The 17,380-nt window shown below is 42.2% G+C and overlaps 1 protein-coding gene across 19 annotated transcripts in view; it reads right to left on the bottom strand.

Moving 5' to 3' along the window:
* The window catches only part of CDK12 (cyclin dependent kinase 12), a 110,130-nt gene that overhangs the window by 24,618 nt on the left and 68,132 nt on the right, over positions 1 to 17,380 (bottom strand). For 14 of the 19 annotated variants that reach the window (XR_009215118.1, XR_009215121.1, XR_009215114.1 and 11 more), the window contains exon 14: positions 670 to 781. Coding sequence is in view for 5 of the 19 variants with exons in the window: in XM_032163473.1 (XP_032019364.1) it covers positions 13,630 to 14,342 (713 nt within the window). In the remaining 14 variants the exon portion in view is untranslated. Of the gene's footprint in view, positions 1 to 669; positions 782 to 10,426; positions 14,343 to 17,380 lie in introns of those variants that run through there. The other 5 variants (XM_032163473.1, XM_032163474.2, XM_058444929.1 and 2 more) reach the window with 3 other exon arrangements.

Genomic DNA, 17,380 nt, shown 5'->3' with positions numbered 1-17,380 from the left:
ATCTATTAATCAGAAGGCAGAACATCAGAATAGGGTCAAATAAAAAGCTAACGAAACTCCTCTGGAGATCTTTTGGAATAAGAAACTTCCCTAAGATCACCTGTTAGTTAGCCTGGCGCGGTGGCTCACGCCTGTAATCCCAGCACTTTGGGAGGCTGAGGTGGGCGGATCACCTGAGGTCGGGAGTTGGAGACCAGCCTGACCAACATGGAGAAACCCCATCTCTACTAAATATACAAAATGAGCCGGGTGTGGCGGTGCATGCCTGTAACCCCAGCTACTCAGGAGGCTAAGGCAAGAGAATCGCTTGAACCCCAGGAGGCGGAGGTTGCGGTGAGCCGAGATCATGCCATTGCACTCCAGCCTGGGCAACAAGAGCGAAACTTCATCAAAAAAAAAAAAAAAGAAGATCGCCTGTTATCCCAGCTACTCAAGAGGCTGAGGCACGAGAATTGCTTGAACCCAGGAGGCGCAGGTTGAAGTGAGCTGAGATTGCACCACTGCACTCCAGCTTTGGCGGCAGAGTGAGACTCTGTCTCAAAAAATAAAAATTAAAAAAGAAAAAAAAAAGAAAGAAACTTCTCTAAGACCAGGGGTGGGGTGGGGTGGGAGTAGGGTCATCCCATACAAAAGCAGGCCAGTGTCCTCTGATTGGCTTTAGGTCCCTACCTGGCTTGGCTTTAGGTTCTGTGAAAGAGACTGAATTTTCCAGGCTCTGGGCGAGAGGTGACCGATGGACATCACTGCATTCCTCAGAAGGCATTCCCACTGTTGCTCCTACCTGTAAAGGAAAATGGCAGGTTACATTAGACATGAGACAAGGGACTAGACACCAAAGAACATCTTTGGTCTTGCACCTAGGGAGCATGGCATTGGTAGGTAACAGTGATGGTGATGTTAGCACTCTTCTAACTCCTTCAAACCTGAATTCCCCGAAGGATTCAGACTAACCTTAGTATACTCCCAGAGAGAGTCACAACTGTTCTAAAAGTCTTGTCTCCAGGGACCTAGCTCCTAGGCCGATAAAAGCAAAAACATGGTTCTTAAAGTTAGGAAATTCAACAGAAACAGAAGCTGTGAAACCCAGAATCATAAAGGTCAATGAAGGTTAATGGTTAACATAAGGCTAATAAAAGAAGGTGACTGGGAGGAGGCCACCCAGTTTTAGATCAGATCACCAGGTTGGACTTATGGTTCTCTCATCCATAACAGCTCCTTCAGGAAGGGCTCTAAGGCAAAAAAGGATCCTGACTGTGAGAAGGGAGGTTTGCAGGACAGCAAACTTAATGTAATCTGAACAAGTAGGTCTATCATACATTCCCTAGAGACAAATTTACATGGAGACCAGCTCCACATTTCCTCTATGCTATCCATCAAAGTTGATGAACAAAATGTAAAGGATATGTACTGGGATCCATTTCTTCATCAGCAGCAGACAATATTCACTTGGCAGATCCCCAGTACCTCTCCCCTAGACCCATTAACTCTTTCTAATCTGCCCAATGATGCCCTCCTCCCTTCACCATTCTGCTTCCAGCCTAGGCATGCTCCAGCATTCCACTCTCTGCTCATCAGTGGCTCCCAGACTCATATGCTCAGAGAAAGCAAGCACTGGAAGGGACTGTAGATACATCCAGGAGGGGTCTAAAGAGGGAAAGGCATCTTGGCACCAGACTGAGATGACTTACAGAACTAGCAATGCGTGTCAGCCAACTGAACACACTATTTAGGGTATTTAGGCCACTGTGGATCACCACATACCACCTTCCTTCTGCCTCATCAAAGAAGAATACCAAACAACTCAAAACTTTAAAAACTAAAATAAAGGAGAGGAGTATAAGGTCCCCTTACCATTTTCCTGTAATCTCAGAGCATACCTCTTTCGGCTGAGTTCTATCATCTCATCTCTCATTCAGGGACCCCTTCCCCCACCATAGTTTTCTAGCAGATGTGTTTTCTTTCTCCATTCCCTTTTTCTTTTCAATATAGCAAAAGAGCTTCAGTTGAGATTTAGGGTGAATTCCTCACATTGCCTCTAAGGATCTTTTCCTGCTATCCAACCTCCAGAGATAGTTGCAAAATGCTCTTTGAAGTTTGGGTTAACTCTGAGGGCATCAGGATCTTTGGCTGTGGCTGCCATCTGCTTCCCAATGAACCAGAACTCTTGACTTTAAATAAAAATTACACTTGTATAATCTGCATGTCATTGGAAGATTATTCTTAGACCGGGCGCAGTGGCTCACGCCTGTAATCCCAGCACTTTGGGAGGCTGAGGTGGGTGGATCACCTGAGGTCAGGAGTTCAAGACCAGTCTGACCAACATGGTGAAACCCCGTCTCTACTAAAAATACAAAATTAGCCGGGCATGGTGGCACATGCCTGTAATCCCAGCTACTTGGGAGGCTGAGGCAGGAGAGCTGCTCACACCCGGGAGGCCAGAGGTTGCGGTGAGCCGAGATCGTACCATTGCACTCCAGCCTGGGCAACAAGAATGAAACTCCGTCTCAAAAAAAAAAAAAAGAAAAGAAAAAGAAAAAGAAAATAAGAGGCTGGGCGCAGTGGCTCACGCCTGTAATCCCAGCACTTTGGGAGGCCGAGGCAGGCAGATCACCTGAGGTCAGGAGTTTTGAGATCAGCCTGGCCAACATGGTGAAACCCTGTCTCTACTAAAAATACAAAAAAATTAGCCAGGCTACATAATACAAAAAAATTAGCCATTAGCTACTCGGGAGGCTGAGGCAGGAGAATTGCTTGAACCCAGAAGGTGGAGGTTGCAGTGAGCCGAGATTGCGCCATTGCACTCCAGCCTGAGTGACAAGAGCGAAACTCCATCTCAAAGAAAAAAAAAAAAAAGAAAGATTATTCTTTAAGATAAAAATATATTTTTATATATACATATATAATTTCCCAGTCTTTCTAGATCTACCTTTCCCCCTCAATCCGTCTCTCCCTCCTGAAATCTCACAGTCCATCCTTCCTTTCCTGAAGAAGCTCAGGGCTCTCAGGAATGGGTCTTCTTAAAGTTGGGGGCACTCTACTCACAGAAGTCAAGATTCTGGCCTCTTGGATCTAGTTCTGGCTGGCTGCCATTAACTCGCTGTGAGGCTGCATGGGCAAGGCACTTTCCTTCCTTAAGCCTCAGTTTCCTGCTCTGTAAAGGGAGAGGTTAGATTACCTGACCTCTTTCCTAGCCCTGGCAATCTATGATTCCCTAAGGGAGGAGACGTGTCATTCCATCAGGAAGTGAGACATTCATTCCTGCCCTTTACAGCTTCTCTCTGGGCCACTGCAGAGAAACTCCCCTATAGATGCCTACCTTTCTCTTGCTGGCTTAACCAAAGGGACAAGTATGTTTCAGAAGGAGGCCTTCCTTTAAGAGCCAAACTCGGGGCCGGGCGCGGTGGCTCACGCCTGTAATCCCAGCACTTTGGGAGGCTGAGGTGGGCTGATCACGAGGTCAGGAGATCGAGACCGCCCTGGCTAACATGGCGAAACCCCGTCTCTACTAAAAATACAAAAAAATTAGCCCGGCATGGTGGCGGGTGCCTGTAGTCCCAGCTACTTGGGAGGCTAAGGCAGAAGAATGGCATGAACCCAGGAGGTGGAGCTTGCAGTGAGCCAAGATCGCGCCACTGCACTCCAGCTTGGGTGACAGAGCGAGACTCCGTCTCAAAAAAAAAAAAAGAGCCAAACTCCTCCCATTAAGAGGAAAAGAAGTTGAGGCAGTCTAACTTTAACCCTGAATTTTGATAAAGCAGATGGGAGACTGAAAGCAGGTATGGGGCAGGAAGGAGTATGATAAGCATACCTCCCCACTCCCCAGACTTAGCACACACCTAGGGAGCCCCCCATAAGTAGTAGCTGCTAATCCAACTCAACCGTGTGTGGATGGGAAGAAGAAAGCAGGGACATGTGTAAACACATCCACAGCATTGACGTAAGTGTTCAATCAATGTCCATATACTCTCATTCTCTCCTACTTTAAGCCTGTAAAAAACCATGGTGGGAGGCGATACCATATCCCAGTCTTCCCCTTCCCCAAAGTTGGAAAGGAAGAGACAGTGAGACAGGAGCTACTTGGCTTCCTATAAATTGTTTTGTCCTTCCTCTCAGCTGCAATCAGAAGCTAAGGGCTCCCGCAGGCCTTGTTCTGATCTGCTGCAGGCGATGGAGGGTTTTTGAAACAGAGAGGACTTGGCTGCGGCCCCGTTTCAGCTGCCGTTGGGGCTGGCTAATGGGCTCATTCGGGAAGACCCCCGCCTGCCGCACTAAAGAGTCCCCCGCCGACCCCCGCCCCAGTCCCAGCCCAATTAATAAATGGGGGCTCCCACTTTATGGCTCTGGGAGCAGGAATCAGAGATACAAATGATCCCTAGGGAGGGACAGAAAAAGGCCTTGCAAGAATCAAGCTAGAGAATTGTGCATCCACAGGCACATGCTGCCACAGGCTAGTCATATCCCATTTTCAAAGCATTAAAGGGGAAGAAACTGGCAAAAATACTATTTTCTTTCCCAGATCCAGAGTAGGATAGCATTCTTGAAGTCTATGGGCACACCCTAGCAAGAGACTCCCTCTTGCCTGGTTCTTCAACCTGAAAAGGGCAGGGTGCATGCAGGTTATCGTCTGGACACATGGTGCATGCTCCACTATTCTCCAGGGGCAGTGCCCCCTCCTAGACTCTGCAATACTGAACATTGACACATCTTATCAATTGGTTAATAAGATAAAACACTTCCTATTTAAAAACAAAGCAGTTCTCTCTTATCAAGCTTTCATCACCACCAACAGCACAAATGTGTCTTGGGATCATCATCCTGAGGCTTTCATCCCTCTCCTCACATCCATGCTGTGACCAAGCCTTGCTAATTCCTATGAACCCACTTTCTTTCCTCTGATTCTCCTTGTCTTACTCTATTGTAAACTCTCAGTGCTTCATGTCTTGGCAAGAACAATAATATTCTACTGAACTTTCCTACTTCCTTGATCAAGTACTGCTACAAAAGTCCTCAATGTGATTTTCATCTCATCATGCTCTGTTCCTTGCTACTGCTTAACAAATCAAATTCCTCATTCAAGCCAATGAGGTTGCTCCTCCAACTTCATTTCCTAATACTCTTTTCCTGTACCATTCTGGTCAGCCAATTCACAGCCTCTGCACAAAACATACACGAGCCCTCTTCCATGAGATTCCTCCCACTGCTCACCTTCCTCTTCTGTTCTGTCCCCTATCTTCTTTATTTTCAAATAACTGTTTCTGAGTAAGTCCACTTTTTCTGATTATTTCTTTGCTTTGGTTTCCTCTTATAATAGTTTTATATTATAACCTGCATTGATATGTTGACTTACAAATACAGATTCCCCACTCTCCACCAGCTGTAAGACTGACCTCTCTCACAAGGCCCAGAAGCTTCCTGAAGGTGGGACCCTCCCCCAGTCTTCTTCCTCAGAGGTTGTCCTGTCTGTACTCAGGACATGCCTCTGCTAATGATATTAATGCTCCCCACCGAAGCAGCCCTCATGGTATAACTATTGGGATATTATATCAAACAACCACGAGGAACACAATCTTATTCTGTCAATTTTCAAACTGCCGCCTGCCTTGAACTTGGCACTGAATCTCCCCAAGATTACAAATTCAGTTTCATGACTTCAAAGTGTTACAAAACAAAACAAAAAACAAGTACAGTCACCAAAGGAATTTATCTCCTTCATTCATGGTATATAAATACTGTTCTCTTTGAAGACATCTTAGGATGAGAAGCTCCATTTTGTTTCCTATTTGTACGATTAATCCCACATTCTCAGGTCATGACTTGATTTTCCAAAATGAAAATCAATTCCAGAGCCAAGAGTAATCTTGGTCCCTATCAGTCTTATCTCTTATCAACATGTTTTAGAAGGTCTCTAGGAATGGAGAAGTTATATGAGTCTCTTTCAACAGTTTGGCAAATACTTCCTTAGATTAACCTCACTCTCAAATGCTGACTCTTTACTTCCTCTAGTTTAGCCCTGTGTGGTTAGAGAGGAAAACGTGGTCTACTGCTCCCCTTTATCTCCTACATATTGCTCAGGATACTAGCCTTATTTATTTATTTATTTATTTATTTGAGATGGAGTCTTGCTCTGTCACCTAGGCTGGAGTGAAGTGGCGCAATCTTCACTCACTGCAACCTCCATCTCCTAGGTTCAAGCAAATTCTCCTGCCTCAGCCTCCCGGGAAGCTGGGACTACAGGCTTGTGCCACCACGCCTGGCTAATTTTTTGTATTTTTAATAGAGATGGGGTTTCACTGTGTAAGCCAGGATAGTCTCGATCTCCTGACCTCGTGATCCGCCCACCTTGGCCTCCCAAAGTGCTGGGATTACAGGCGTGAGCCACCGCTCCCAGCTAGCTGGGGTTTGCCATTTATTCATTCTATCCCTTAGCCTCAAGGTGCTAATCAATCAAGATAAAAACAAAGCACTTAGGCAGTGCCTGACACATAGCAGGTACCCAACAATGTTAGTTCCTTTTCTCTTCCTTCTTTCTCGCAACACCATACAGGTTCCTCAGCCTTTCTGGGTGTTTTTTACTGATTAAAGATGGTACTGAATTAAACAAACTAATCTTCTTTTGTAGCTCTAACATTCTGTGACTCTAATTCGCATATTCTCGTTTGTTCTTCTATGCACTGCCATCATTTGGATCTAAAATGAGTGGCAGAGGAATACTACTAGTCTCTAGGTTGACTTAGCATACCTAAAACCACTTGCAGGAGTTTTGAAATTCAAACAATACAAATAACTGTTTGATGTGATGCATCCATGTCATTCCTCCTTATTCTTGAATTACTCTCTTGAACTATGTAGATAACAGTGTTAAGTAAATGTCCTTATATATTGCTTAACATATTTGCCCATATTTTCTAGTTTCCCTACAGAAAATGTCTTCATAGTATGCTAGGGGTTCTTGGCCCATCCTCCAACCCTAAAGGTAAGACTACTGTAATTAAGGGGAATTCTTTACTCAGTATTGGTGCTTTAATGGGGTCTTCCTGAAATGAACTGTGAATCTCTAAGAAAATTACCCTATAAATTTCACTAACTCAACCATAATTTTTCCTTCCATCCCATATCCCTCTCTTCTTTATAAGGAATTATATCCACGCTGGGCGCGGTGGCTCACACCTGTAATCCCAGCACTTTGGGAGGCCGAGGCGGGTGGATCACAAGGTCAGGAGTTCAAGACCAGCCTGGCTAGCATGGTGAAACCCTGTCTCTACTAAAAATACAAAAAACTAGCCGGGCATGGTGGCACGCACCTGTAATCCCAGCTACTTGGGAGGCTGAGGCAGGAGAATTGCTTGAACCTGGGAGGTGGAGACTGCAGTGAGCCAAGATCACACCACTGCACTCCAAGAGCAAGTCCATCTCAAAAATAAATAAATAAAAATAAGCAATTATACCCCAAGTCTCTTTCTGCAGCCCAGCTATCAGACTCTTCTAGTTCTCCCTTCTTACCCTGATTTCCACCTCTTATATTGCTTCATTTTCTGAGACTTGGTCCCCTAACAGAAATTATAGATATTAACACTAGTATAAGGCCAAACTAAAAAGTTCCAGACTTTAAAAAAGGGACCAGGCTACTAAGCTTTCTTTAGGTCTTGGAATTCAGCCTGTTTTCTCCAGGGCCGAATGCATTCAAAACTGCATTAGCCTTGGTGAGGAGGGTCACCTACAAGCTGATCCTCACCAAGGGTGTCCCTCATTAGGCACTATTGTAGTTCTAAGACTCAGGAGGGAGAAGGATCCCCTCCTAGAGAGAGTCCATCAGATAGGCCCCTTAGGTAGATAAAAGACATCCTCCAAGACTCAGGCTTTGTTCTTTACTTAGCTGACTGCTATATGGTGGACTTCTTAAAGGTTTCTTCATGCTGCCTCCCTCAGGGTTGGTTTGGCCTGGATAAAATGCCCTTCATTCCTTTAGAGCTGTCAATACTATCTGTAGTTTACAACCATGCCAGAGCAAGATATCAAAAAGTCCATCCATTTACAGGTCCTAGAGAACCTGGGTCTAAGTGAATTTATTTCATGGCTATACCTTCTTATTCCAGAGAAGTATGCTGTAGCTGAAGGTTGCAAATTGAGAATGGTCCACTAACAAACTACCCACTTAGAGGGTATGAAAGACAAACTCAGTATCAGTCTCTTTCTCTCAGCCTTGGAGTACTAGTTTTTTGAGATAAGAGATGAGAGAAATCCAGTGGTCAAAGTGTTTTGGCACCCCAGTGATTAATCACCAGGACATTAAAGCAACTCTTATCTGCTTTCTCTTAGATACCAGAAAGCCCTCTTCTCACCAAGCCTTACTTCCCACAGACACCATCTGCAACTGAGCTTAGAAATGTCATCAGCAAAAGCAACAATCTCAGGATATGGAAGAAGAGGATAAAAAGGTGAAGGTTGAAAGAGGGGAAGCAGGAAGACAGAAAGATGACTCCCTGCCTTTCCTGGCCAGGGTACAAAAGATTATTTTGTACCCTACATAACACGAATGAAAAGCTCCTTTCATAGCTCCTAGCAATAAGAAAGTATGGTTAGTTTGCTTTCTCCTTCACTTTCCACTGCAGTAGGTTGAGGATCCAGATAGATATTTGTCTTCTGAATTGACTCTCATTACCTTTCAAAACAATGAAATAGCAGTAACTCTAAATACCTGGTAGGGTTAAGCAATCAATACCGATGGTAGGCCTAAATTATTCCAGTTGAATGGTGAGTGGGGAGAAAGAGAAATAGGAAAAGAAGTGGGTGGATAGGAGATGGAGAGACAGTTGCATACAGTAAGGAGTACCACCAGTAATTCCTTGAGGTGTCGTACTCCCCCAAAGTCTTTCAACTCTGGCTTGGAGTAATCTCCTACTTGAGAGAATTCCTAAGGTTAGGAACACTGGAGGTGTTCCTACAGATGAGAACTGTCACACCTGGACGGTAAAATTAACCAAAGTGTCCAGGAATGCTCACCTTGCCTCTCAGGACAACCAGAAGACTCAGCAGTTCCACCTCTCTCTTGGAATGGTTGAGTGCTTCCTCCCTTGAGGAATTCCCCATTCCCATTCCACTTAGACCTTATGGATGATTAGGATATGAAAAGTCACTCAATAGTTAAAAAACAGGCAAGCTATGAGGCAATCTTTAATAACAACAGAAATCCCAAGATCAGCACCAAGAGCATTAACTGTTTACTTCTTTGAGGCACTAACCATTCAGTTAAGGATGCCTATCTAGGAAAGGACAGTGCCTAAGAAATTGAGGTACTGAACAGCATGGTTTCTGGTTAGAAATGGCCTTGGGTATGACAGAAAAATCTAGGTTAGTAAGGTCCTCAGCCTTTAGGCCCAGAATTGAAAAGACACTGCTTCAATTTTCACTGCTATGAAGTGAAAACAATAGTTTCTAGTAGGTTGAAGTTTATACCCCAATCATGAACTTGCAACCAGGAACACATAATTCCAGAAATTGGAACTATCTTGAGCTCTCCATTCTCCTTCTAAGATGTGACTTAGCCCACAGGCAAGGGAACACCACTTAAACTTTTGAGGATTCAAAAACAGGTTGGCAACTCTCATCATCACCAGTTTTTGAATTCAACTTCCTTCTAATTTCCCTTGCTCTGGTGTATCCCTTAACCTTCTTGTATGACTTGCTCACCCCATTTACAACTACAGATACCTATTGCCCCTCTTTCTTTCTCTTAGTGGACTTTATCTGCCCTCTGCCTATTTGTCATAACTAGCAGGATTGCAGCACATACCACAGGGGCAAATTTATCCTGTGTTCTAAGCCATGAAAGAGAAAGGGAAGCAATTCTGTCTTCAGGTGGAGATGGGAAAGATTTTGGAAACAATAGAGATTTTAAACAACTTTTTGGTTCATTTTCTGGATTGGCAACGCATTGGGAAATCTCAACAAAGGTAGGTACACTAATCCCCATGCTGACTCTGCATGTAATAACATGGGAACTGGGGTAGGGTGGGTGGTGGAGTCTGGTTTAAGACCATCCTTTGGGTCTGAACAGCCTCTTACCAACTTCCCTTGATGACAGTTGAGCTGAAACCCACTTACCTCTCCTGTCAGGAGGAGTCAGGGTACATGAAGCTCAACTCTTATGATGGTTTGGTACCATTATTTGTATAACTTTTCTACTTTAAAAAAATCACATTTTATGGTTTTTCCCAACTCATTTTTTATTCTCTAGTTCCTAGTCTAGCGTTTTCAAGCACCTCTTCCAATCCTGATAACCTTTTGCTGGGAGGGGGAGTTTATGAGTCTATAATGATTCTGAGACAGAGAAACCCTAAGATAAAGTGGAGGAAAAACGTCCTTTATACATGATTAGATATGCTCGGGGGGTACAGATTAAGAAGGAAATGCAATGGAGCAAAAGTGGTATAGTAACAGGAAATATTTAATTTTCCAATCTCCACTTTCCATTTTTATAAACTGAAAGAAAAAAATTTAATATATTACAAAATATCTGTACATAGACAAGATACACCCAATGGGGGTCAAAAACGAGAGAGAAAGGAATACAGTGTCAGGAACCTAAATCAGGGAGAATGAGGTGGCAACTGACACTTTTCTGATGCAGCATTCTCTCTCAAAACCTGCTGGTAACCATTTTAGCACGGTAACTATATATGCATATTATATATACACACACACATACAAGTGGTTGGGTGATGTCTATGGCATAAGCTAATAGAAGTTCTACTTGCAAATTTGTGCTAACTGCCCTGCTTTAAACGTATAGATTTGATGTTGCTTTCAAATACTTATCATTCCTATGGACAGCTGAAGAAAAAACTAAGGAAACTGGGTCAAGGATATTTGTTTTCAAAACCACAAAAATGATCACGGTCAAACCAGTTTTGCCTCCCACTCATGAACAGAATCAGATTTCTCATCTGTTCAAAATAATGTATTTAATAGACTTAATATCTCTCATTGTACAATAATTAAAACAAAACGAAAACCACTTTTGAATGGAATTGGGTTTGTAATTTTCAAATAGTCAAGTTGTAAATCTGCCAAACCTTTACTTCCATCATGTTTATAGATAACATAACTGAAAAATTAACAAATACCTTTTCTTCCTCCATACAGATTCCAGGATATTTAAATAAGTTTTTTTCCTCTGCTTTTAGAAATAGTCAAAACTACCAAACTTTGTTTTCATTTTAAAAGACTCCCAAAATGGGGGTGGGGGTGAGATGGGATCATACATACACATACACTCACACATACACTCACCCCCTTCCCTAGTAGGGATGAGGGAATGGAGGCTTAAGTATATTATTTAGGATATTTGGCATAATTAAAAATAAGAGGTGGGAGAAGGGAGGGAAAAACATTATTGATGACTGCTGATAACCAAAATACAATGAAAATATATAGAGAATTTTATTCATATTTGATGGGAAACCAACTTTTTTTCATTGAACAGATACTTCTGAAAGTATCCCAGGCTCAAGTTCTTTAATAAAAAACAGGGAGTGGGGCCCAATAACTCAAATTCAAATATTCTAAAACACAAAGGCCCATGTCTGAGGACTAAGAAGTCAACAGACAGAAGGTTCAGATGAACTTTAATGCAGTTTACCAATAGCATGTCAGTAAGCCTAGTAAATCTAACTGGACACATTGGTATAAAAAGCCATCAAGCCAAAATAGCTAGAAGGCTCTCTTTCTAAATCAGTGTTTGGCCCTGGAGGCAAGGCCAGATCAAAAACCAGAGAATAATAAAGAAATACACACACCGATATCTACCTATATCTCATTAACAGGGGAAAACAGTCTTCAAGTAAGTATCTGAAGAGGGTTCTTCTTTCATTTCTTTAAAGTTTCTTTTTTTTTTTTTTAAGTAATGCACCTTTCTCTTATAAGTAGATTTTATTTTTTAAAATAAGAACTTGGCATTGAAACATGAAACTTGAGTTTTGAAAACTACCCTCCAAGATGCTGAAGTATGTTTGCTTTTTCTTTGTAAAAGGGGGCTTAACCTATGTTTCCTGAAGGTCTAAGTCTGTGCAGATAAATTATATGAAATGTATCTGTTTTTAAAACACTCTATATGCTGGTACTCACATAGAAATAGAAGCCAGAATGAGAAGCCTCCCAAATTATCCCACCCTGACAGCCCTTCCCTTTTTCATTTCCTGTTTATGATAAGGCAAAATTCTTGCCTGGAAGCACAATTTAACCCCTTTTACCAAAACCAAATCCAAATCTCTTTGGAGGAAAAATCCTTAAAAGAACTGGCAGGGTACACATGCTGGGATGTGGATATGTCAATACTGTTCTTCCTCACAGTATGCTGTTTTAAAATTATTTTTTTAAAAAAGGTCAGGTATTGATGTATCTTCAGAAAAATACCCACCCTAAACTAGGTTACATTTCCATGTATCTTCAGGATTTGTTTTCCTCTTTGACAATATCACAATGCTCTGTTTGAAAGGTTTTTTTTTTTGACATAAAAATATATGTGTAAACAATATGCTAAATGCCGTTATTAGCCCTCTAGGTATGGAGGCATCATATCTAACCACAGCTCAGCAGCAATGCCCAAGCTGTCCACACTTACAAATCAACTTCCCCATCAGAACATGGTTTAAAAAACAAAACATTTTAGAATTGAAGAGTTACAGAGAACAATGTAAGAGTCTGAATTTCCTTTCCTTTATTTCAAAAAAAGTAAAGAATTATCCCAGGTTCTTGGGCATCTCAACGATTTTTTCCAAACAAATGCCTCAAAGAGAGAGAAACAGCAAGAGTGAGAGCGAGCAAGCAAGAGACAGAGAGAGAAAGAGAGAGAGAGAGACAGCACACATGGGCAAAAAAGGAAAGAGATTGGGTAAAGTCTACCTACTTGCCCAAGAATGCCATGTTCTACAACCTGCTTTATGTGCAGGGAGAAGGGCATATCTTTTGTCAAAGTGGAGTAAACTTTAAGGATGAGTAATTTATTTGGAAAAAAAGTATGTTCAAGATGCTCAATGAGGAAAAAGTGTTCACTTAAAAGCAAAATGTGAGATGGTGGAGAGGAAAGAAACATTTATTCAAATCAGCCAGGCCACTCTGTTTCCCTTATAGCAAAAGCCAAAGAGCAGCTCAAATTTTGTGAACACTATTCTCTTTAAAGGAAAAAAACCCAAAACACCTAAATTAAAATTCAAAAGAAAGAAACCACACACAACCCCCACCCCAAAACTTTAAAAATCAAAGAGCCTCTCCTGAGCCATCTCAAAACTGAAACTGTTCTTTCTCTCTTCCGATCAGTAAGTGCAGGCAATGAACTAATACAACATTTACTTTTCAATGTAATGATCCTCTCCATATTCTCTACTTGTATCTACTAAGGTAGAGTTGAAGTAAATGTTCTGGCTATAGCCCATCCAGGGGGAAATGGTGCCAACATCATTATTTCGTAAGTCGCCTGCTAGTAGCAAGTGAGCAAGGAATACAACAGACAGCTTTGCAGTAGCCAAATGCAGATGATTACCTCGCTCTGGCAAATGATTTCACTAAAGATTCAGAGAACTGGATGGAAGGATGGATAGGAAAGGAATCTTTCAGGACACTGAAGTCTCTGGGTTAGTAAGGAACTCCTCTCCCTCTTCCCCCTCTTGGTGGGACTCTTGTAGGCCCCCGATAGAGTTTTCCATAAGCAGAAGACTGAGTTGGGCCCCCCCAATGAAGGCCTGCTCCTGAGCTGCTGGCCCCAGTGGTTCCTGGTCCCAGCTCCCCATAGTTTTGCAATTTGGTCTCTGCATGTACCACAGAATTGCTGCTTCCCTCAGCCTTCAGGAATGGTTGCCCGACCACCGGGTGTAATGCTAAGGGGACCCTGGCAAAACGGAGGTCCTGGTCCCCTGGAAACTGCACTGACCCTGTGCCCTGGTAACTGCTGGACTCCCCAAGGTGGCTCACAGAGCCTGAGAAGGTCCTGTTCTTCACCAGGGTCTGGACCACAGATTCTGTCGACGCTGGACCAGAGTTTCGTTCATCAGTGTCAATGGCACTGAACCCTGTTTCAGGCCCATCAGTGTTTCCATAAGTCCTGTTTGGATGGGGTCGGGTGGAGTACTCCATTGGTCTCAAGGCCTGGTGCTCATGTGGCAGGTGGCCAGGAGGCTCTGCTTCAGGCTGGGATAAAAGTTGCAGCAAGACGGCTGTCACGGCTGGGTTCAACTCCTGGGGGGCGCTGGAAAGATCGCCTTCAACCAGAGGGGGTGGAGGTGGCGGCGGTGGAGGTCCGGGGGGCTCAGGGGGCCTCTTCTCTGGTGGAAGAATGTGAGGAGGACATGCTGTGGAAGGGTTACTCCTTTTAAACACCATCTTAAAAAGCACATGTGATTATAAACACAAACACACACTGTGCAACATAAACAAATATCAATATAAGTAACCAGATATATAAAGAATAAGATCTTGGGATCAGAAATTGCAATTATAAATAAATCAAGTGATTAAAACAGTTGCATCCTGGATCTAACAGCTAGTGTAAAAATATCATATGTTTCAAATGATTATCCTGATTTTTGTCTAAGATTTCCTCCATTTCCTTCCTTTAAAGAACTGTTCTAATATGTAGGCTGTTGGCAGACTCCCTGCCCCTTTTTGCTGTTAGATGGAAACATTAAAACAAAGCAGAAGGAAGGAAGATGAGAGGGGACAATATACATGCTGTGGTCACATTTCTAGGACATAATCTTGCTGTACAACAGAGACCTTGGGTGGACTTGGCTAATACATTTTACAGAATGTTTGATGACATAGGTTAACCTGAAAGAAAACTTAAAGAATATACAGGAGAGATAAAATAAAGTAAAAAGTTTTCATTACTGTCATGTATAAAAAATACACTTGCTTCTCCAAACTTTAGTCACCTCTCCCCAAAATCATAGTCTGAAAGGATTTTAACTACCATATTATCATTCAGCTTCGTATGTTACAGTAATTTTAAAGACTAATTTCTATCATAATTTTCTATTTTGTTTTCCTAACTACTGCATTTTTTTCCATGCTATGAAAAAAAAAAATCACTATAGCAGTGTCATGCAGAATGAACTGTTGATAAACATCTGTTTATCTTGGAGACAGTGACAAGAACTGAGTATTTAGAAATATATTAAATTCATACTATACTCTGTCTTTACAAAGACCTTTTGTCTTTCTTGAACTACTTCCCCCAGACTTTCTTTTTTCCCCTGCTGCCTAAATGTGCTTAAGCATGATAAACATTGTCTGATAACGAACTCCTGCCAAGGCAGGAGAGGAGAGATGTAAAATGGTATGAGTTTGAGGACAAAGAAAACCACTGAGACAGAAGTATGGTCAGAACAATGCCTTTAGAAAATTGAGAGTCATCCTGCTGAAGAAAAGATTAAATGTTTTGGGACATCTTCCAAATGACTGATTTTTCTTTTCCCTATGGAAGCATATTTTAAAATATATATATATATATATATATATAGTCATTCTTCAATTATCTAAGCTGTGATGTAAAGTCATTACTCAAAACAAGCCAAAAACAGTTTTTAGTTATAATTAGATATTTTTGTAGCATATTTACCTTAATTATATCTTGCAAAGACAATCAGTAATTAAATTTGTATTCCCTTAGTATGCAGATGAAAGCACTCTGAAAACACTACAAAATTGTAAGGTTGTACAGTACAAAAGATGGTCAGGTGTTACATGTAACATCCAGGCAGGGTGACCAACAGTCCCAGTTTGTCTGGGACTGAGGGGGTTTTCCAGGTTGTCAACGTTCAGCTTTAAAACCAGGACAGTTCAGGAATGAATTGGTGACCCTATGTATAGTACCCACCCAAGTTATTTGTTGACTGATTGGCTGGTTGACAGGGGGGCAGGGGAAAATGAATTTAAGGACAAAAAATTAGCCATGGAAAATTTTGAACATGGAGAGTAGACATGCTGAAAAAGGAGGGCTTACCGGACTACAAGTAATGATAGATTTCAGAGCCTTTTGCTTTCAATACTCTCTATATAAGGGCATCACTGTACCAGTTATTTTAAAAAGTATTTCTGGACTACACATAAAATGGAACACGAGGATTTTTAATACCAAGGTCAAATAACTTAAAAATGTATAACTGTAAAAGTGAGATAATCTAAACTTACATTCTTCCAGCTATGCCATTTTTTTGTATTCAAACTTTGTCTTTTATGTAAATAGCCTAATTATGTTTCAACAGAACTAACACTTGAGGTCAAATTCTTTCATATGTGTAAAATAAAAATTCTATTCCAAAGTAGCAAAGGCGCATGGTGGCTCATGCCTGTAATCCCAGTACTTTGGGAGAACAAGGAAGGCAGATCACTTGAGGTCAGGAATTAGAGACCACCCTGGCCAACAAAGTGAAACCCCGCCTCTACTAAAAATACAAAAAAATTAGCTGGGCCTGGTGTCACACACCTGTAATCCCAGCTACTAGGGAGGCTGAGGCAGGAGAATCACTTGAACCTGGGAGGTAGGGTTTGCAGTGAGCTGAGATCACCCCACTGCACTCCAGCCTGGGTGACAGAGCGAGACTCCATCTCAAAAACAAACAAACAAAAAAACTTATTAAAGTAAGCCTAATACTTCTTAAAGGAATTAAAAATAAAATATGAATTATAAATCATATAGTTATGATCTAAAGTATCAATGTTGTCAATCCTTAAAAGTATGGACTTTTGGCTGGGTGTGGTGGTTCACACCTGTAATCCCAGCACTTTGGGAGCCCAAGGTGGGTGGATCACCTGAGGTCGGCAGTTCAAGACCAGCTTGGCCAACACAGTGAAACCCCATCTCTACTAAAAATACAAAAAAATTAGTAAGGTGTGGGGGCAGGTGCCTGTAATCCCAGCTACCTGGGAGGCTGAGGCAGGAGAATTGCTTGAACCCAGGAGGCGGAGGCTGCAGTGCACCAAGATCGCACCATTGCATTCCAGCCTAGGCGACAGAGAGAGACTCTGTCTCAAAACAAACAAAAAAAAAGTATGGACTTTTAGGATTGACAACAATAAGGATGTATTATTGAAATGTAAAAATAAATTTAAAACTTCAGGCCAGGGGTAGTGGCTCAAGCCTGTAATCCCAGCACTATGGGAGGCTGAGGCAGGCAGATCACCTGAGGCTGGGAGTTCGAGACCAGCCTGGCTGACACGGTGAAACCTCGTTTCCACTAAAAAATACAAAATTAGCTGGGCATGGAGGTGCATGCCTATAATCCCAGCTACTCGGGAGGCTGAGGCAGGAGAATCGCTTGAACCCAGGAAGCGGAAGTTGCAGTGAGCCAAGATCATGCCATTGCACTCCAGCCTGGGCAACGGAGTA

The sequence above is a fragment of the Hylobates moloch genome, unplaced genomic scaffold (assembly GCF_009828535.3).
Source record: "Hylobates moloch isolate HMO894 unplaced genomic scaffold, HMol_V3 SCAFFOLD_10, whole genome shotgun sequence".
Classification (NCBI taxonomy): domain Eukaryota; kingdom Metazoa; phylum Chordata; class Mammalia; order Primates; family Hylobatidae; genus Hylobates; species Hylobates moloch.
The sequence above is the reverse complement of the archived record's forward strand: the minus strand, read 5'-3'. Positions and strand labels throughout refer to the sequence as shown.